Source organism: Strix aluco, chromosome 11 (assembly GCF_031877795.1).
Source record: "Strix aluco isolate bStrAlu1 chromosome 11, bStrAlu1.hap1, whole genome shotgun sequence".
Classification (NCBI taxonomy): Eukaryota; Metazoa; Chordata; class Aves; order Strigiformes; family Strigidae; genus Strix; species Strix aluco.
In genome coordinates, this window is record NC_133941.1 from 12,772,970 (window position 1) to 12,789,069 (window position 16,100).

Here is a 16,100-nt window from a genome sequence, read left to right on the forward strand (position 1 = left end):
TGATAACATGCTTGCAAGGAATCTTGTTATTTTTGTGTCCCTTGCTAGGATTGCCTGGCTCTATATTTGTAATCTTATATCCAGAGAAGTTTGTGAAAAATCTTTTAATTTTTACATGCCCTGATTTAAATAACATTTAAATCATTAATTATACACCGCAGCAAAGATCAGCATCCCTTCTTAAATGTGTTGCATATGTATCTGATAAAAATTCCTTGCTTAAAGAATTTAAAATCCCCGAGTAAAAACTGCACCTAAATTTTGGGTTTTAATCTGGTTGTCTATGAGATTCCTATGTGTCATTCATCCATAGATGGCATGTGTCAAGGGCCCAGCTTTTCAAAGAAATGCAGTGTTTCCCACCTGACGATAAGCAGTGAGAGCAATGTAGAGGGATTTTCAAAAGGTCCTACGTGTCCCAATTCCCATGTTTTGGAATGGCTCTAGATGCTTTATTAATCAGAAATTCCACCATATTTTTTATCATCCATGTTTGTGTGGAAGTCCTCAAAAAACTCAACTCTAGATGTTTTCCTTCTCAAAGCTGTCTTGTGAATAACAAAACCCACATTGTTCTTGTGTGTTCTTCTGAATTTATTTCACATCATCTTCTTACAGGGGAAAAAAAAAATACAGCTTCTCTCACTTAGCACCCTTTGGAACAGCAACTGCAGATGAAGAGCAAGCAATCGACATGTCAGGATAAAATTAGATTGCCACAGAGTACAAGGTTTGACCCAATATCTAGATCAGATTTGTGCCCGTCACAATAAAATAATACTTGCTGGGGTTGTTCGGCACGAAGCAGTTCTAAAGCATTCAATGCTTTTCATCTGTGTGCACGTTGGGAAAAGGGCAGGGGTATGAAATTTGGCATTTTACACTATTATCTCAATATTTAATTATAGTTACAAATAAGAAATTGATACAAGAGTTGGCACTTTCACTGCTTCCGTGCCTCAGAGGGAATTTCTGTATGTATTTAGTAGAGGACAGTTACCAAGGAGCAGTGCCCACAGAAGTGGTCTCCTGGAGCTCAGGGCTGTATTTTATAAGCAAATCTCCCAACTGTCTTCATTTACCATGCTCTGCTTTTCACTGGGGCATGGTTTTGAAGTGAGGAAAATGGATTAAGTTTGATTAAATGACTTGGGAGATGGGCTCCTACAGCAGCCCTAGCATGATCCACTGGCATCCAGTCCAGAGCAGAGCCAGCACTCCAGAAAAAAAGAAACCCCAAACCAGGTACAGCTGAAGGCCAGGTCCTCAGCCAGGACCTTGGCTCTGCAGACCTGGTCATGCTAATGTGGCACAGTCCTTACAGACAGCTCTGACAAGGCCAGGGGCTGCCCAGTGTCTGGATTACAGCTTGCACATAAAACATCTACATTTTGACATCTTTTTTTTCAACAAAATTCCTTAATAACATCAAGAAATAATAATGTTTACTTCCATTTCATTGTAAAAAAATAGTGAAAATATTTAAAATGTTCATTCAAAAATGTTTGGTTTGGAAAGTGTTTCGGTTAACTTGAAGCATCTAACTAAACTGAATTGCCAGCAAGTTGGAAAACGGCAGCTACCTGCAGACACAACTAGCTCTGTCCATGACGTTTTAAATGAAAGCTACAGCCTTTTTCTAACTGTTTGTACATCTTCCACCAGGTTTCTGGTTAACAATAATTGTCTGTCAGCCTGAGTCATCAGGATGCCCAGTTTGGCTGGGACTTCTGCGAGGGTATTGAGCCAGTGCCCGTATTTAACCCCGGAGCATCGTGATTTGTACCGAGTCGAATCTTCAGCCACCATAATGCCGTTCAGCTCCACCAATAACGGCAGTGTCATTGATTTGAACTAATTGAGGATAAAATCCATTTCCTCTTAGGTGTAAAAATATTGATAGGCACACACAGACTTTTTGTATCACTTGTGGCCCAGTTAATCTCCTGCTTAAGGGGTTTAACCTGGTTCTGCTTGTACCCAGCTATAGGATTCATATTATGAGACTGCAAGGATGTCCTCTGTCCTTGCATTATTTAATTCTTCAGAGCTGCTCCCACTGCTCTGTCAATAGCTTTCAAATTAATGGTCCAATCTTTTAAATTAATGAGTTTACATCGACCTCAGTGGAAGTGGATCAGCTCCGAGACTGTCAGCCCACCCAGCCGTCCTCATCAGTACTTCATCTAAAAGTAGTTCACCTACTTTCACACACAAGTCTGGCACCTTGGAGCGCATCGTCTGAAGCCGTGTCATTCGGATCTCATTAAAGCAGCTGTATGTGTCCTGCTGCTCTGGACAGAGAGGGTTTCAATAAAGAAATTTTTGATTTTGTTCTGCAGTAACTCCAAGTTATTTTGGGTTCCTTTCTATATTCATTTAACTCAAGCAACTGGTCTAGAAAGCTCTTAGTAGTCCAGGATTTCCTGAGAGAGGAATTTTAACACCTGCATCTTCCAAATCCCTAAATGAGGTTTGAAGAATCTTATTTCGATGATTACAATAACAAAGCATCCCAAACAAAAATATATTATCAGAGCAGATCATAGGTGATGGAGACATTTCCATTCACTGTTAAATAGCTCTTTCCTGTGGAAAACACAGTGAGTCTTGAAAAGGGAGCACTCTGAAACTGCTAGACTGTCACCCGGGGATGCAGAAATCTCAACGTCTGAGGATTTGTTATGAGAACAGCCTGGAGTACATCTTGATTTTGTTTAAAAGTGCTTTCAGATGACTGTCACAGATGACTGATAGGACACAGGAGAGGAAGAGGGGGAATGGACTGGGAAGAAGGCTTCATCACACTGGGCAGACCCAGATCTAAACCCCGCGGCCCCAGACCACGCTCCCACCCGTGGAAATACCTTGGAGAGTCTCCGCTGAGCACTGGCTCCCCCAGGGGCAGAGGAGCTGCCCCACCAGCCTCATGGCCCCATATGTCAGGATCTAGTGGTGCACAGAGTGAATATTGAGAGAGGGGAAGCTAAGGACAATATTCACTTTAAAAGGGAGTATAATAGGTCATGAAAGAAAGTCATGATTAAATAATAAAAAAGGGGGAAAAGTCACGATTGCCTAATACTCAGTCGATCAAAGCAAATGAGTAAAGGTAAAAAATCTATAACATAAGACCACATCAGCAGAAAAGAATCTGATATCATTAGCTGGGGAGACCGGTTCATCAATGTATTTTTGCCTGAGTTTGCTTGCTGTTGTACACAGGGAAAAAATCTTGCATAGACCAGATTTTCTACAAAATGAATGGGGAGAGACATCAAGGGGATAAATAAAATAGATGAGGAAAAGATCTGCACTCTTATAAAAAGTGAACAGCCATGAAGAGACCTTAAAAAAAATTTAAAACAATTTATAAAGAGCACTTCTGATTTCTGTCATAAAATGTTCCAAAACAATCTCATGACTCAGTTTCTGCAACCATTGAAGTAGGAAGAATTACATAAGATTCTTGCTGTTTGCTTTATTTTATGCTTAACTCATATTCTCAATGATTCATTATCAAGATTTGTCAGGACTAATTAAGAAGAGTGCCAGCTGTGATAGCGTTTGATATCATGGCACCTTGCTCAGTGGGGACTCAACAGAGCTAGCTCGTTGTGTAGAGTTAGCTAATAGCAACTAGTGATTTAGTGGCTTGTTGCTAACTGTGGCCTGAGCTGTTACAAAGGTGAAGGTATTTAGCAGCCCCTGCAGATATGTTGCTTCTTAACGTGAAATTGAGTTTTCTGTAACTCTCTATTAAAGCAAACAAACAATCAATTTATTAAAAGACATGTATTATTTTCTTCCCTGTGGTAAGCCACCTCTCTTTATTTAAATAAAAATAATTAAATTCAAAAAAGGACACTGCTTTAAATTCAGGAAGTTATTAGTGTGAAAACACTGCCTGTGGTTATAACTTTGTGCCCAGTTTTTTCATTCTGATGTGAACCATCTGTCCAGTGGGCTCATAAACCTCTGGAAGTAGTTTACAAACAAAACCTTTCTGACTCCTGTTTTATACAGGCAAAGTCATCCAGTGTATAATCTACGCACAGTTCTGTGCACTCTACGAAAAAAACAAAAGTAATTAGTTTCTGGACAACAATGACAAAATATTGGAGATTCATTTACAGGCATATGAGCAGGGTGGGACATGGCTCTGCCCATCCCAATGCGCCTGGGCTGCCGGCTGCAGCGCGGAATGCCTGGGAGCGTTGGTCAGCACAGGCAGAAAGCCTCCAGCTCTTAAAAATGAGATTATAGAAAGCAAGTCTTAAAAAATCCCAAACCAAACAAAACCCAAACGCGGCACCTAAAATCAATGGTATTTTTATCTTAATCGCTCTGAGCCTGTTGACCAGTAGCCCTTCTGCAAACAGGGATAATAATATCACTTAGCTCATGAAAATAAATTACTGTTTTTGAAACACTCAGACGTTATAGTGATGATCAGGACAGAAAAACCCAGGAAAAAGTTATTAATTCTGACTCAGTATGCGGCGAGTGCTCTGCGGTAGGAGTCTTGGGGACACACGCTGAAGGCTGAGGATAAAGCAACGTATTGAATAACTGTTGATTAAGTGAGCGCTGCCTATTCTGTGAGCTGAATGAGGTAGGGGCTTGGCAGAAAATAAAGTAATGTTTGATCGTTTAATTAAAGGCTACGTCATAACATGTGCAGAATGGGCTGAGGAAGCAATCATGGTTCTGGCATTGTCAGTGGTGGATTCTGCATACTTAATATTGCTTTTTAAGTAGGCGTTGTGGCTTTTTCAGGGAAATACTCAGAGGGCTGAAAGGAGGAGGATGCCTGCAACTTGAGTGCAAGAAAAATTCCCTCTCCTCTCCGCTCATCATCTTGGCTGCCCTGGAGCATCTTGGCAGCTGGTTCTCAGGCCTCCAGAGGCATTGAGGGCACAGTCCCACCACAGCTGGGTCATGACGTTTTTCCTGGTTCCATTGGGATGTCCAGGCATGGTGAGGTTGGTTTTGGTCACAGCTGGGTGCTGCACGCCTGGCTCTGCTCCTCACTGGGAGCACCTTTGCTCCAGATACCTGCGGATGTGTTATGGTTTTGTCTCCTCTGAAGGGACCAACTGATGTGCCCTAACCAGGGGGCTGGAACAGATATTGCCAGTTAAAGGTATTTTTCTGAAATAGAAATTTTCTGTCTGAATTCTTTTGAAAAAAAAGATCAGTCAAATATTTTTAAAGTATTTTTGCTTAAAATTTAGCAAAGGTGTAAAGAACAGAAAAAGGGCGTTCAGGACTGGGAGGGAAAAAGCCTCTCAGGAGCATCCCAAGTGAGTCCATCAGCCTAGCCAGTAGCTTTAATGCCACTCTGTCCCTTAGAAAACTCCAGGCACTGCAGACAGTCAGGGAGGAGGAGACCTGCCTGTGCCGGCTGGATCAGTTTATTGTCTGGCGTTACAAAGCTATGATTATTTTGAGAAAGTCGTCTTATTTAATTATTGTGAATGTGCAATCCCTTCATTTTTAATTCAGCATTGGAGGAGATGTTCCAAGCATTAAGTGAATCAAATTATTCTTAGTAAATAAGAAACCGAGAGAATAGTAAGTGTTTGAAAAGAAAAAGTTATTGTTCTCTGTGGATTGCTGTGATTTTAATGATTTGGCTGAAGTGCCCATTTAATAGAGCTGCCTATTTGAAATATTTGTGATCTCAAAGGAATGGTTTTAAAGTGTCTCCCGCATAATTGATTGATCTATTCCTCTCAAATGCTTGGATGGCTTTCAAAGCCAGGGGACAGGTATTGATGGGCCTTCGAGGGGGATGTGTGTTTTACATGGTCTGGTGGGAAAATGCCTCAAGTCTCCCCTGTACCAAAGGCAGAGGTGACTAAACGAATGGGAGTTCCCATTTAGAAAGTGGGAATTGCTCAGAACTGACCCAAGACTCATTCTTGGGAGGAGCAAGGGCTTTCCTCCCTGCTGTCTTTGTCTCTCCCTGGCAGTGAAAGGTGGTGCCCAGCCACTGCACTGGGACACCTTTTTCTAAACATGCGCTACGTAGATGGGATTGTTTCATAACGGTTTGTTTTCCAAGCTATAGCAAGTTTGGCTTTAAAACTGAGTGTGTGCTGGTATTTAGAAAAAAATTTATTTCAGTTTTGGTTATTTCTGAACCTGTCTTCCTTCTGGAGACAATTGCGGTTTGAAAAAACAAATTCAAATAAGGAGCCCAAGACTTGTTGAAAATACTTTCCCCTAGTTATCCTGCAGGTTCTACACATTAGTCTGGTGTATTTTATGTAAATAACCTATATTGATGAAAATTACAAGATCCATCATCTCTGCACTTGTAAAATCTTACAGTGTGATTATTTGTTTTTTTATAGTATTACCAAAAATTATCTTTCCAAGTGAGTTGAGCTCTTAATATGCACAATACAATATAGCTTAGTGTAAGCTACAATAAAAATAAGAGCAGTTGCTGTTACTGCACACTGGCACCTTCTGTTACAGTTGCTCTTTTAGCAGTGAGCTTTCATAACGTAGGTAACTTCTGAAAGGTTTATACCTCAGAAATAAGTGCTTGGAGCTTTTGCATGAGCTTGGTGAGCACTCCTCTGACCCCGTGCCACAGCACATCCTTTCCCATGGGAGGATTTAGTGGCTGGGAAGTGCCCCGGGGATGTGACATCGTCACTGAACCGTAGGTGATGGTTCCAGCCCTGAGCTGTGCTGGCTCAGGGGGATCATGGGACGTCTCCCACCCTGTGTCAGGTGCCAGGGAGGTCTCCCCTGGGACACTGCACTGGGGAGATCCTTGCAGCACGTCAGCTGTGGGGTCCCTCCCGTTTGTGGCATCTGCTGGCAATGCGGTGACCTGCGGAAACTTCTTTGTGGAGGACTTGGACCATTCACTACACCTAAGAAGTTGGCTTCAACATACAGCCAAGGGTTTTCTCATCCTCCCAGTGCCTTTTTCTTTTTTAAGCAGTAGCAGCCTGCACACAGGAGGCAGGACCCACGAGGTGACTGAAAAAGGAAAATAACTGTGTATATTTGTGGATCTTTGCAAGCATCAAAGAAAGATAAATGTTTCTCTCCACAGAGTGGCTGCGGTTTGCCCTCAGAGCCGCACTGCTTTGGTTTTTTATACGGGATCACACTAGCGTGTTGCAGCAGAGAAGCAGGCCCAGATACTCTGTGGTTTAGCACAAAGGACTCATTGCATTGTTTTCTTCATAGACTTGGGAACAATCCAGATTTACTAACTTAATGTGTATTATAAATTATAATTTATTTATCATGTGTAATATATTTTAAGAATTTATAATTCAATAATTTATAATAAGATATAAGTATAAAAATAAACTTTACCTTAGATAAATTAAGATCTAGCAAGAGATCCATGCTACTGTATCCTTGAAGAGAGTTGCTGTCCCTTGTCCTCCCTGGAAACCAGAGCCACACTGACACCTTTGCTTTGTAAACAGCAACAGCAAAACACCGAGTTAAGGATCAGAGTTTTTCACTGGCCTCTGCTCCAAAAATTCATTTTCTGAACGCCAGATAAGCAGGAGCTCTGGCTGCTATCCCAACACTGACTTCACCCAACAAATTAATTGCTTGTAGCATGTCCATTACAGTTGTTCAAAATGACCTCCAACTGTACACGGTAGCGTCACGCTACATTACCAAAATTTGAAATATTGTTTTATTTCTCCTTTCTGCTAGTCCATTGCTCTTTGTTTTGCTTCCACTGGTCGGTTATAACACGATTTTGTGTTCACTCTGCCAGTTGCCCACATAAAAGCAGTGTTTAATCACACAACATCTTTGAAAGTAGATGTGGGTAAGATCCTCCTGTGATGGAAATTGCGTCGCTCCCCTGAAGGATGCCAGCTATGATGCTGATTTCTTTCTGGCAAAGTCTTTGCTTATCCATTAGCAATTTGGCTGAATCCATGATCTTATTTGACAGACAAGTTAAGAAATGATTTTGAATATGCTTTTGGATGTGTTTAACCACTGTTTACTTCTAAACAAATTCTCCTGCTAAAAAGATCAGGCTTGGCTTTTGGTTTGTGGTTTGGTTTTTTTTTTTTTCTGGTAAAGTTTTGTTTTGTTTTGTGGTTTTTTGTTTTGTTTTGGTTTGGTTTGGTTTTTTTTGTGAAGCAAACCTTCATGGGGAGAGATGGAGTGTGTCCCCAGCACTGCAAAGCCTGCAGGCAGTGGAAGCCTGTCCATGGGTGGGCTTCTGGGTGCCTGGTCCTACCTGGAGTGGTAATAGCATTCTCAATGCTGGCCTCCCCTGTGCGTTGTACTTTGGGTGAGAAAAATAGAATAGCCTTATTTTTGTCAGAGGAGGTCCCCAGCCTGTGTTGGTGTGGGCGCAGTGCTCCCACAGCTGAGCCAGGATGTCTGAAGAAAGCGTTCGCTGCCTCTGGGAACTCGGCGAGCGGCTTGTGCTGGGAATTTGGTTTGGTACAAGAATGACTAATTGTGAAGTGAAATACAAAACCTCACACCAAAGTGACTTTCCCACCATTCCCTTATGCTTCTGTCAATATTCCCATTCAATACATAAAATACTGTTTTACTGTAATAACATTGCTTGCTGAGAGTCATTTCAGATTAGGGCTACAACTTTAATATGATTTACTATGTCATAACTCAGAATTCTCACTGATGACTTTAAGAGTGGGTGAGTTCAGTTTTGAGTGGACATAATCTAATTTTTGCTTAGGAACTGCTTGTTGAATCCACTTAGCGTAGCTGTTCTGGTGGGCCGTAAGGGAGGAGAGGATTTTTTTAGATTCAGTGGGATATAGGATGTTATGTAGCACAGGTGTGATAGGCTCACCGTGGTATTTAGTCAGTGTAGTCTCACCTCCAGGTATTCAGTAATCCAAAGGAAAACGAAATGTTTCTTCAAAGTAAAATATGGCAGTGACAGATGCACAGGCTATTATATTTAGCTTCTTGTCTGAGAGGGCCAGATTGAATGTAGGTAGCTGACTGCACATAGTGGATGGAGATCAGGTACGATGAAAGGGAGATTACTGGCTATTTTAAGAGTTAAACTTAAGAAGTAGGAAATTGAAAACTGATAAACAGGTTTTTTTTCAGGTGATGTCCAATAAAATGGTGATACCCATTGTCACAGGAGGCCACTGAAGCCAAGTACTTAGCAAGAGTGGAAGAGGGACTGGGCACTTTTATGGATATCAAGAATATCCAGAGTAATGATTAACTATATCAATTTTTGTAATGTAATTAGAATAATTTTTCATGCTTCAGGGCTTAAACCAATTTCTATATATGAGAGACCAGAATGAGACTTATGGTAGGAACAGATTAAAGACATCTGCATACTGCAGAGCTCCCGCCTTTTCTCCTGACACATCTGCTGCTATTCTGAGACAAGATACTGGGCTGGGATGGACCCTGGGTCCGCCTTGATCAACTGTGTTGTTTTCTATGTTCCCTTAGGGAATCTGGTGTGGAATATGTAGACTAATTTTTTAGGTAAACCAGGGTGTGAGGAAAAGGAGGATGAAGTAGACAGCAGATGGGTTTTCTGTAATTTTGAGAGGATAAACGTTTTGAATTTAACTGCAGGTTTTTCCCAAAGGGAAAAAAAACAAACAAAAACAAACAAACAGGAAGCTTTCAGAATCATGAGGTAGCTTCCTACAAAACAAAGAGCTTTATTAGAAAAGATGATTTATATTTACATCCCTTCTGAATCTTGAGCACTTAAGGCAAACTTGAGTCATGCTTGCAAACTCTTCTCCACAACCACTAGAGTCAGATTTTTTAATAATAATAAATACAGCTAAGATTCTCAAAGAGGAGCTTTAAGTGGGCAAGAGGTAAATAAATGCTGGAGAGCTTACACTTTGACTGCACATGTTCAGATGCCAAAGGGGGATGGAGCTGATGTCACCAAGGAATAACTGAGGAGGAAATCACATTTGTGCAGCAGATGAACCGATGTAAAGATTTAAGAGGTGTTTGTGCATTGAGGGCTAGTAAATGGGCACTGGTTAAGCTGCAGCTTGACTGGCAGAGAATGGAAGAGCAGTGGAGGGTCTGACCCTGGGGCTCTGGGGAGGCAGCAGTCACGTCCCCAGCATCTGGGACACCCCCCCCCCCCCAGCATGTGTGTGCCCCATCCTGCAAGTGAACTTTCCACTCTCGGGATGGTGATGGGGGACAAGTGCGGGTTTGTCAGGAAAGCACAGCTGAGCTTTCATCCAGTGATGAACAAAAATGATAAACAACAAGGCCTGGGTGATGGCACAAGCTGGATCATGATCCCCAAATTACAATGAAATAATCTCTTATGATGTTTTCAGTCCATGGAAAAACTAAATTTTGGTCCTAAGCCCAAAAATTATAATTTCTAGTGGAGAACTCCAGCTGCTTTTATTGTTGCTTATGCTTGTTATATCCTGGCCCTACTGCAAAATCCTCCGACCTGCTACGTCTGTTCGGTTCTGCTGCCACTCTCCAGACGTCCCCTTTCACCATGAAACATTCATGTGTCTTCTCTGGTTGTGGTGGTATTCGAGTAGCACCAGTTTGGAAACCTTGATTGGAGTAACTTCTGCCAAATACAACTGGACACAGAGAACCAATGTGCAAGGGAAAGAAAAAAAAGTTGAAAAATATGGTAAGGACACAGTTTTAAAAGTACAGAGATTTTAAGATGTTAAAATGCCTTAATAATTATTGGAAGACGTGTCACTAACCCCTAGCCAGCTCTATCTCATTCAAGACCTGACCAACAAAGCCCCTCACTTGTGTCTGCCAGACCAGTCATGCTGAAACATTTCAGTGTTGTGAGATAAAATTCGGCCAGGCTAAAACAGATTAAAAACATCAGTTTTTTACTGTTACAACAGTAACAGTTATGTTACTCTGACTTCACTGAAACATAATATGTTGGAAATTAAGCAATTGCTGTAGGTGCCTCTTGGCAGGCTGAACTACCACGCACTGAGTGCTGCTGGTCCTATCTGTGTCAGGGCCCAAACGATGAACTACAGTTCTGCTTGATCTGGTATTTATGAAGGAGGAATTAAAGCTTGTCGCCAAAAAATGTGCTCGGTCTGGCGGGAACCAGGTGTCAGAGATGTATTTTGCATTATTCTGGAATTGGGAACAGGACAGGGCACGGATTTGTTGGTCAGCAGGGAACAGCAACAAGTGGTGTCTCTTTGGATATATTATAGTTTTGGGATGAAGGGAACAAAATCTGAGTGTTCCAGCATCCTGGTGAGCACTGAACAAAAAAAATGAGTCTGGAGATCTTAAAATAGAACATCAGCCGCCTTACTTCGGTTTTGGGAGTACAGGCTTACATCCAAACTCCTCCTCCTTCTCCTCACCGGCTCCATTGGTATCCACCTTAGTGGGGAGGAGGATCTCTTTTTTTTTGGGTCAAAATCCGGATTTCGGGAGTTTCCATGCGGTAGTCTGGCTGGCATGCTCCAGAGCTTGGGCACAGGCTGTACTCACCCGCGGGAGAACCGCGACCGTCCCCCGCCCGCCGGGAGGAAGAGGAGGAGGAGGAGGATGCTCCAGGGGGACTGAGCGAGTGTGTGTGTGTGTGTGTCCCCCACCCTCCCCGGAGCCGCCTTCCGCGGGTGCTCCCGAGCCGCGGGCAGCCGCGCATCCCCCGCGCCCGCCTCCGGCGCTGTCGGGGTCCGGCCGCCCCCCCCACCCCCGCCGTTCCCTGAGGCTGGACCGGGGCTCCCGCCGGCTCCGTCCTCGGCTCCATCCCCATCCCCATCCCCATCCCACCCCATCCCATCCCTATCACCATCCCCATCCCACCCCATCCCATCCATCCCATCCCATCCCATTTCCAGCCCCATCCCTATCCCCATTCCCATCCCTATCCCCATTCCCATCCCATCCCATCCCATCCCATCCCATCCCATCCCATCCCCATCCCCATCCCCATCCCCATCTCCAGCCCCGGGCCGGGCTGGGGCGGCGCGGCCGCATCCTGCGCAGCGGCGGGCGGGGCGGCGGAGGGGGCGGGAGGCGGGGAGAGGACCAGCCACCATTTAAAGCGGTAGCGGTAGCGGCGCGGTCCCCCAGTGCCGGGCTGCCGCGGAGAGCGGTGGAGGCAGCCGCGGCCGGGAGCGGCCATCCTCCCCCACCCCGTCCCGTCCCTCCCCCCCTCCCCAGCCCCGGCCCCTCCGGGCTGCATGAAGGCGGGGGGGAGCCCGGGGGGGCATCGCCCGGGCGGCAGCACCATGGTCCGCCTGGGCAGGCTCCTGCGGCTCCTCGCCCTGCTGAAGTTGCCCTGCTGCCTTCTGGAGTTCCTGCTCTGGGGGGCAGCCCGGGGGCAGGAGATGTACGCGCCCCATTCCATCCGGCTGGAGGGGGACATCACCCTCGGCGGCCTCTTCCCCGTCCACGCCAAGGGCCCCCCGGGCGTGCCCTGCGGGGACATCAAGAAGGAGAACGGCATCCACAGGCTGGAGGCGATGCTCTACGCCCTGGACCAGATCAACAGCGACCCGGAGCTGCTGCCCAATGTCACTCTGGGCGCTCGCATCCTGGACACCTGCTCTCGGGACACCTACGCGCTGGAGCAGTCCCTCACCTTCGTCCAGGCTCTCATCCAGAAGGACACCTCCGACGTGAGGTGCACCAACGGGGAGCCGCCCGTCTTCGTCAAGCCGGAAAAAGTAGTTGGAGTGATCGGGGCGTCGGGAAGTTCCGTGTCCATTATGGTGGCCAACATCCTCCGGCTTTTCCAGGTAGGGCTGCGCGGAGACGGGGACGGGGGGGGTCGTGGGGGCTCCTTCCCCGCCGGGCCGCTGGGCTCTGCCCGCCGGGGACGGGCCGTGGAGGCGCCCGCCGCTCCCAACTCCCTTCGTGCCCCCTCAGGTGCTTCATTCCTCCCCTCCGGAGCATCTTGTTTCCCTCCCAACCACCCTCTCCATTTCAGCATCCTCCCCCGTCTCTCTCCTCCACGGTGCGTGGCACTTTCTGGATTTATCGCCCCATTTGCAAGAAGCAATCTGTGAAGGGAAAGGAGAGGAAAAAAAAATGAGGAAAAAAAAAAAAGGCGATGAGTGAGATGGATTTGCGTTAGAGAGAAATATGGCTCGGCAGAGAGGCGGGGGCACGGCCGGGACGGGCTTCGCGATGAAATTTCCGCGCTGTGCCAGGGCAGGGGGCTGGCAGCGCCGCAGCCGCCCCCGTCCGGGGGTCGGGGGGGGACGGGGGGTGTTCCCCCGGCGAAGACGGGGCTGCGCTGGGCAACTCCGGGCACCCACCAGCTTTCTGCGGCCCCTTCTGCCCTCCCGGAGGGTGCGGAGCCCCGGCTGGATGCGGGCGGTGGGAAGGAAGGGGAGCGCGACCGTCCAGGGGGGAACTGGGGGCGGCTGGCCGAGGCTCCGGCGGCTCCCAGTAAGCGCCGAGGGAGAAGCGGAGCCGCCGGATTAAACCGTGTGTGTGTGTGTGTGCGGGAGATGCGCTGCAGCACCCGCCCGTTCCGCTCCCCCCCCCCCCCCCCCCCCCCGGGGCGCGCTGCGATCGTGCTCCGCTCGGCGCCGGGGCTCAGCCTCGGTGACTGTCGGGGCACGGAGACCAGTGTGTGTGTGTGTGTGTCCAGCCCCCGGCTGCATCCTCCTGCTCTTCTCCAGCGCCCCAAGCCCGGGTCTGGTACCCCGGCGGCGGCGGGGGGGAGGTGCGTGGGGGTGTCCCCCCGGGACATCGGGTGAAGCCACCGGGGCCCGGTAGCGAGCACCGGGTGCTCGTCGGGAGCGATCGCGGGTGCCGCGCCAGGGACAGAACCGCCACCAGATGCAGCGTGAGCAGCGGAGTTTCTCGCTTCCTATCCTACGCCTTCGCATGCGGAAGGTGGTGGGGGGTTATTTTTATTTTTGTGCAGCGGGCGGAGAGATCCCCCGCTTTTCCCAGCTGGAAACTTGTGAGGCTTTCACGGCAAATCCCCTCTGCTGTCCGCAATCCTCGCTACTCCTTATTCTCATCCGGCTGTGGGAGCCAGGTCCGGCCGTCGTGCAAGGCGAGGAGGGAGTGATGCTCCTTCTCCCATCGCTGCCCTTTGCCCTGCCCAGCCGGACTCAGTCCTGTCTCTTTTTCTGAAAAACCACCACGGATCCGGTTTTGTTTTCCTTGCTCGCCTCCCCCCCTCTTGGCAAATTAAAATGCGCCCTGTATCACGCCCGGCTTCAGCGGTGCACTGAATCTCTAACAATTTGCGCGGCTTTAACATGCGGGTCTTGGTGTTGAAATGCTCCCTCCCAGAAAGCAGCCTCGCCTGGGCGTGCAAGCAAAGCTTGGCATCGCTTGGTACGCTGTACTTATTTCTGTTCGAGACTTCTTGCATTGCAAACACCCCTTCCTGGGCTGCAAAACAGATGAGCTCATGTTCTGCTTGAGCTGGAGCCGAGGAGCTTGGTTGGAGGGATGCGAGCGGCGCTGAAGTTCTGCTTAAGTACTGGTTCAGCAGACGCGGAGCTGCTGAGGACTTCACCAGGCAGTGGACTGAAATCAGACAGCTCTTTTATACCGAGACTCGCTCTGGAGCGAATCCCAGGTGCTCTGTCCTGAGATATCCCTCGGAAGGAAATCCAGGGCACCGGGAGCCTTTTGTATGATGCCCCAATACCTGCAAAATCTTTGGTAATCTGTTATGTAATGGAGTTTGCAGAAAATGAGACTTTTGGGCAGTTCCTGCGTGTAGAGTTATTTCTCTAAGTCTAAACTTTAATGTATTGTGACTAAGCATCTGTTCAAAACTGCTTTTTAACCAGATCATCCAGAAAGCAGGAACCGGTACATACTGAGAGAGGTTTTACTGAATATGTATTCTACAGCTCGGTTCTGCCTTTTTTACGTGGATTTTTCATGCAATAAAACTGCTCCTTATTGTCCTCCTTCAAAACAGTTCAGAACATGTCCCAGCCAGAGAGAAATAAGAAAGACAGAACTATTTTAAGAGAGAGAAGGAGAGCTGGACCTACCAAGCAACTAAGTACTGTTGTGTGGGGGTGGGTGAGAAACTGTAAGTTATTGGAAAGAAAAAACCAACCAACTACCCAACCGCGAAAAACTTGTTAATTGAAATCCTTTCTCAAATGCCTGAGCTGTTGCAGCCAGCTGCTTCTCCCGGGTCACTGTCGGTTTTACTGACCCTGGCGGTGTGGTGAGGGGTGGGGGAATGTCCTGGTTTAGGCCCAGAGGGCAACTGAGCCCCACCAGGCCTTCACTCCCCCTTCCCCCCCTGCCAGCGCTGGGAAGGACAACAATGAAACAAAAAGGCTCAGGAATGGAGATGAGGACAGGGAGGGGTCTCTTGAGAATTTAAAGGCAGACTCATTAGGAAGAAAAACAAAAACATCACTTGAATTCAAACACTAACAAAACCAACAACAGCAGAATGGGACAGTGAGAAGTGTTACCATATCTTAAACCACCTCCCCCCACCCCTCCCTTCTTCTCGGGCCCAGCTTTTGTTCCCGATATCTCTACCTCCTTCCCCAGCAGCAGGGGGAGGGGAGGGGGGGGTGCAGTCAGTCCCTGCTGCTTCTTCCGAGGTGTGTGTGGGAGACACTTTTCTGCATTGCCCCCCCTGCTCCATGTGGCTCCCCTCTAATGGCTGACAGTCCTCCACGAACTCTCTCTGCTGTGAGTTCTCCCCATGGGATGATTCTTCTCGAGATGCTCTGGTGTGGGTCACCTCCACGTGTTGCACCTCCCAGTGCCAAACTACAACAGCGGGGGCTGCTTCTCCCCTCAGAGTCCCGGGGTTTCTCCACAGGCCGCAAGTGAATCTCTGCTCCTCCAGTGACCTTCATGGGTGGCAGGGGGGGCCCTGCCATCCCATCACAGGATACAGAGGTGCTCCTTGCTTCAGCATCTCCCCCTTTCCGCCTCCTTCCTTCCACGGACCTTGCTGTCTGCAGAGGTGTCCTTCTCATAATGCCTCCTCCAAGTCCCCCCAGCGCTCAGGTTCCTTTTCTTAAATGTGTTATTGCAGAGGCACAGGCCACCATCACTAATTGGCTCAGCCTTGGCCAAAGGTGGGTCTGACTTGTAGCCAGGGGAGCTTTTGAGAAGCTTTTCACAGGTGC

The 16,100-nt window shown here is 47.4% G+C and overlaps 1 protein-coding gene across 3 annotated transcripts in view; it reads left to right on the forward strand.

The window, feature by feature from the left end:
• Nucleotides 1-12,105: 12,105 nt before the first annotated feature.
• GRM7 (glutamate metabotropic receptor 7) overlaps nucleotides 12,106-16,100 on the forward strand; it is a 309,081-nt gene continuing 305,086 nt past the window's right edge. For all 3 annotated transcript variants that reach the window (XM_074836095.1, XM_074836097.1, XM_074836096.1), the window contains exon 1: nucleotides 12,106-12,755. In XM_074836095.1, coding sequence (XP_074692196.1) covers nucleotides 12,198-12,755 — 558 coding nt within the window. In that variant the 5' untranslated portion in view covers nucleotides 12,106-12,197. The remainder of the gene's footprint in view (nucleotides 12,756-16,100) is intronic.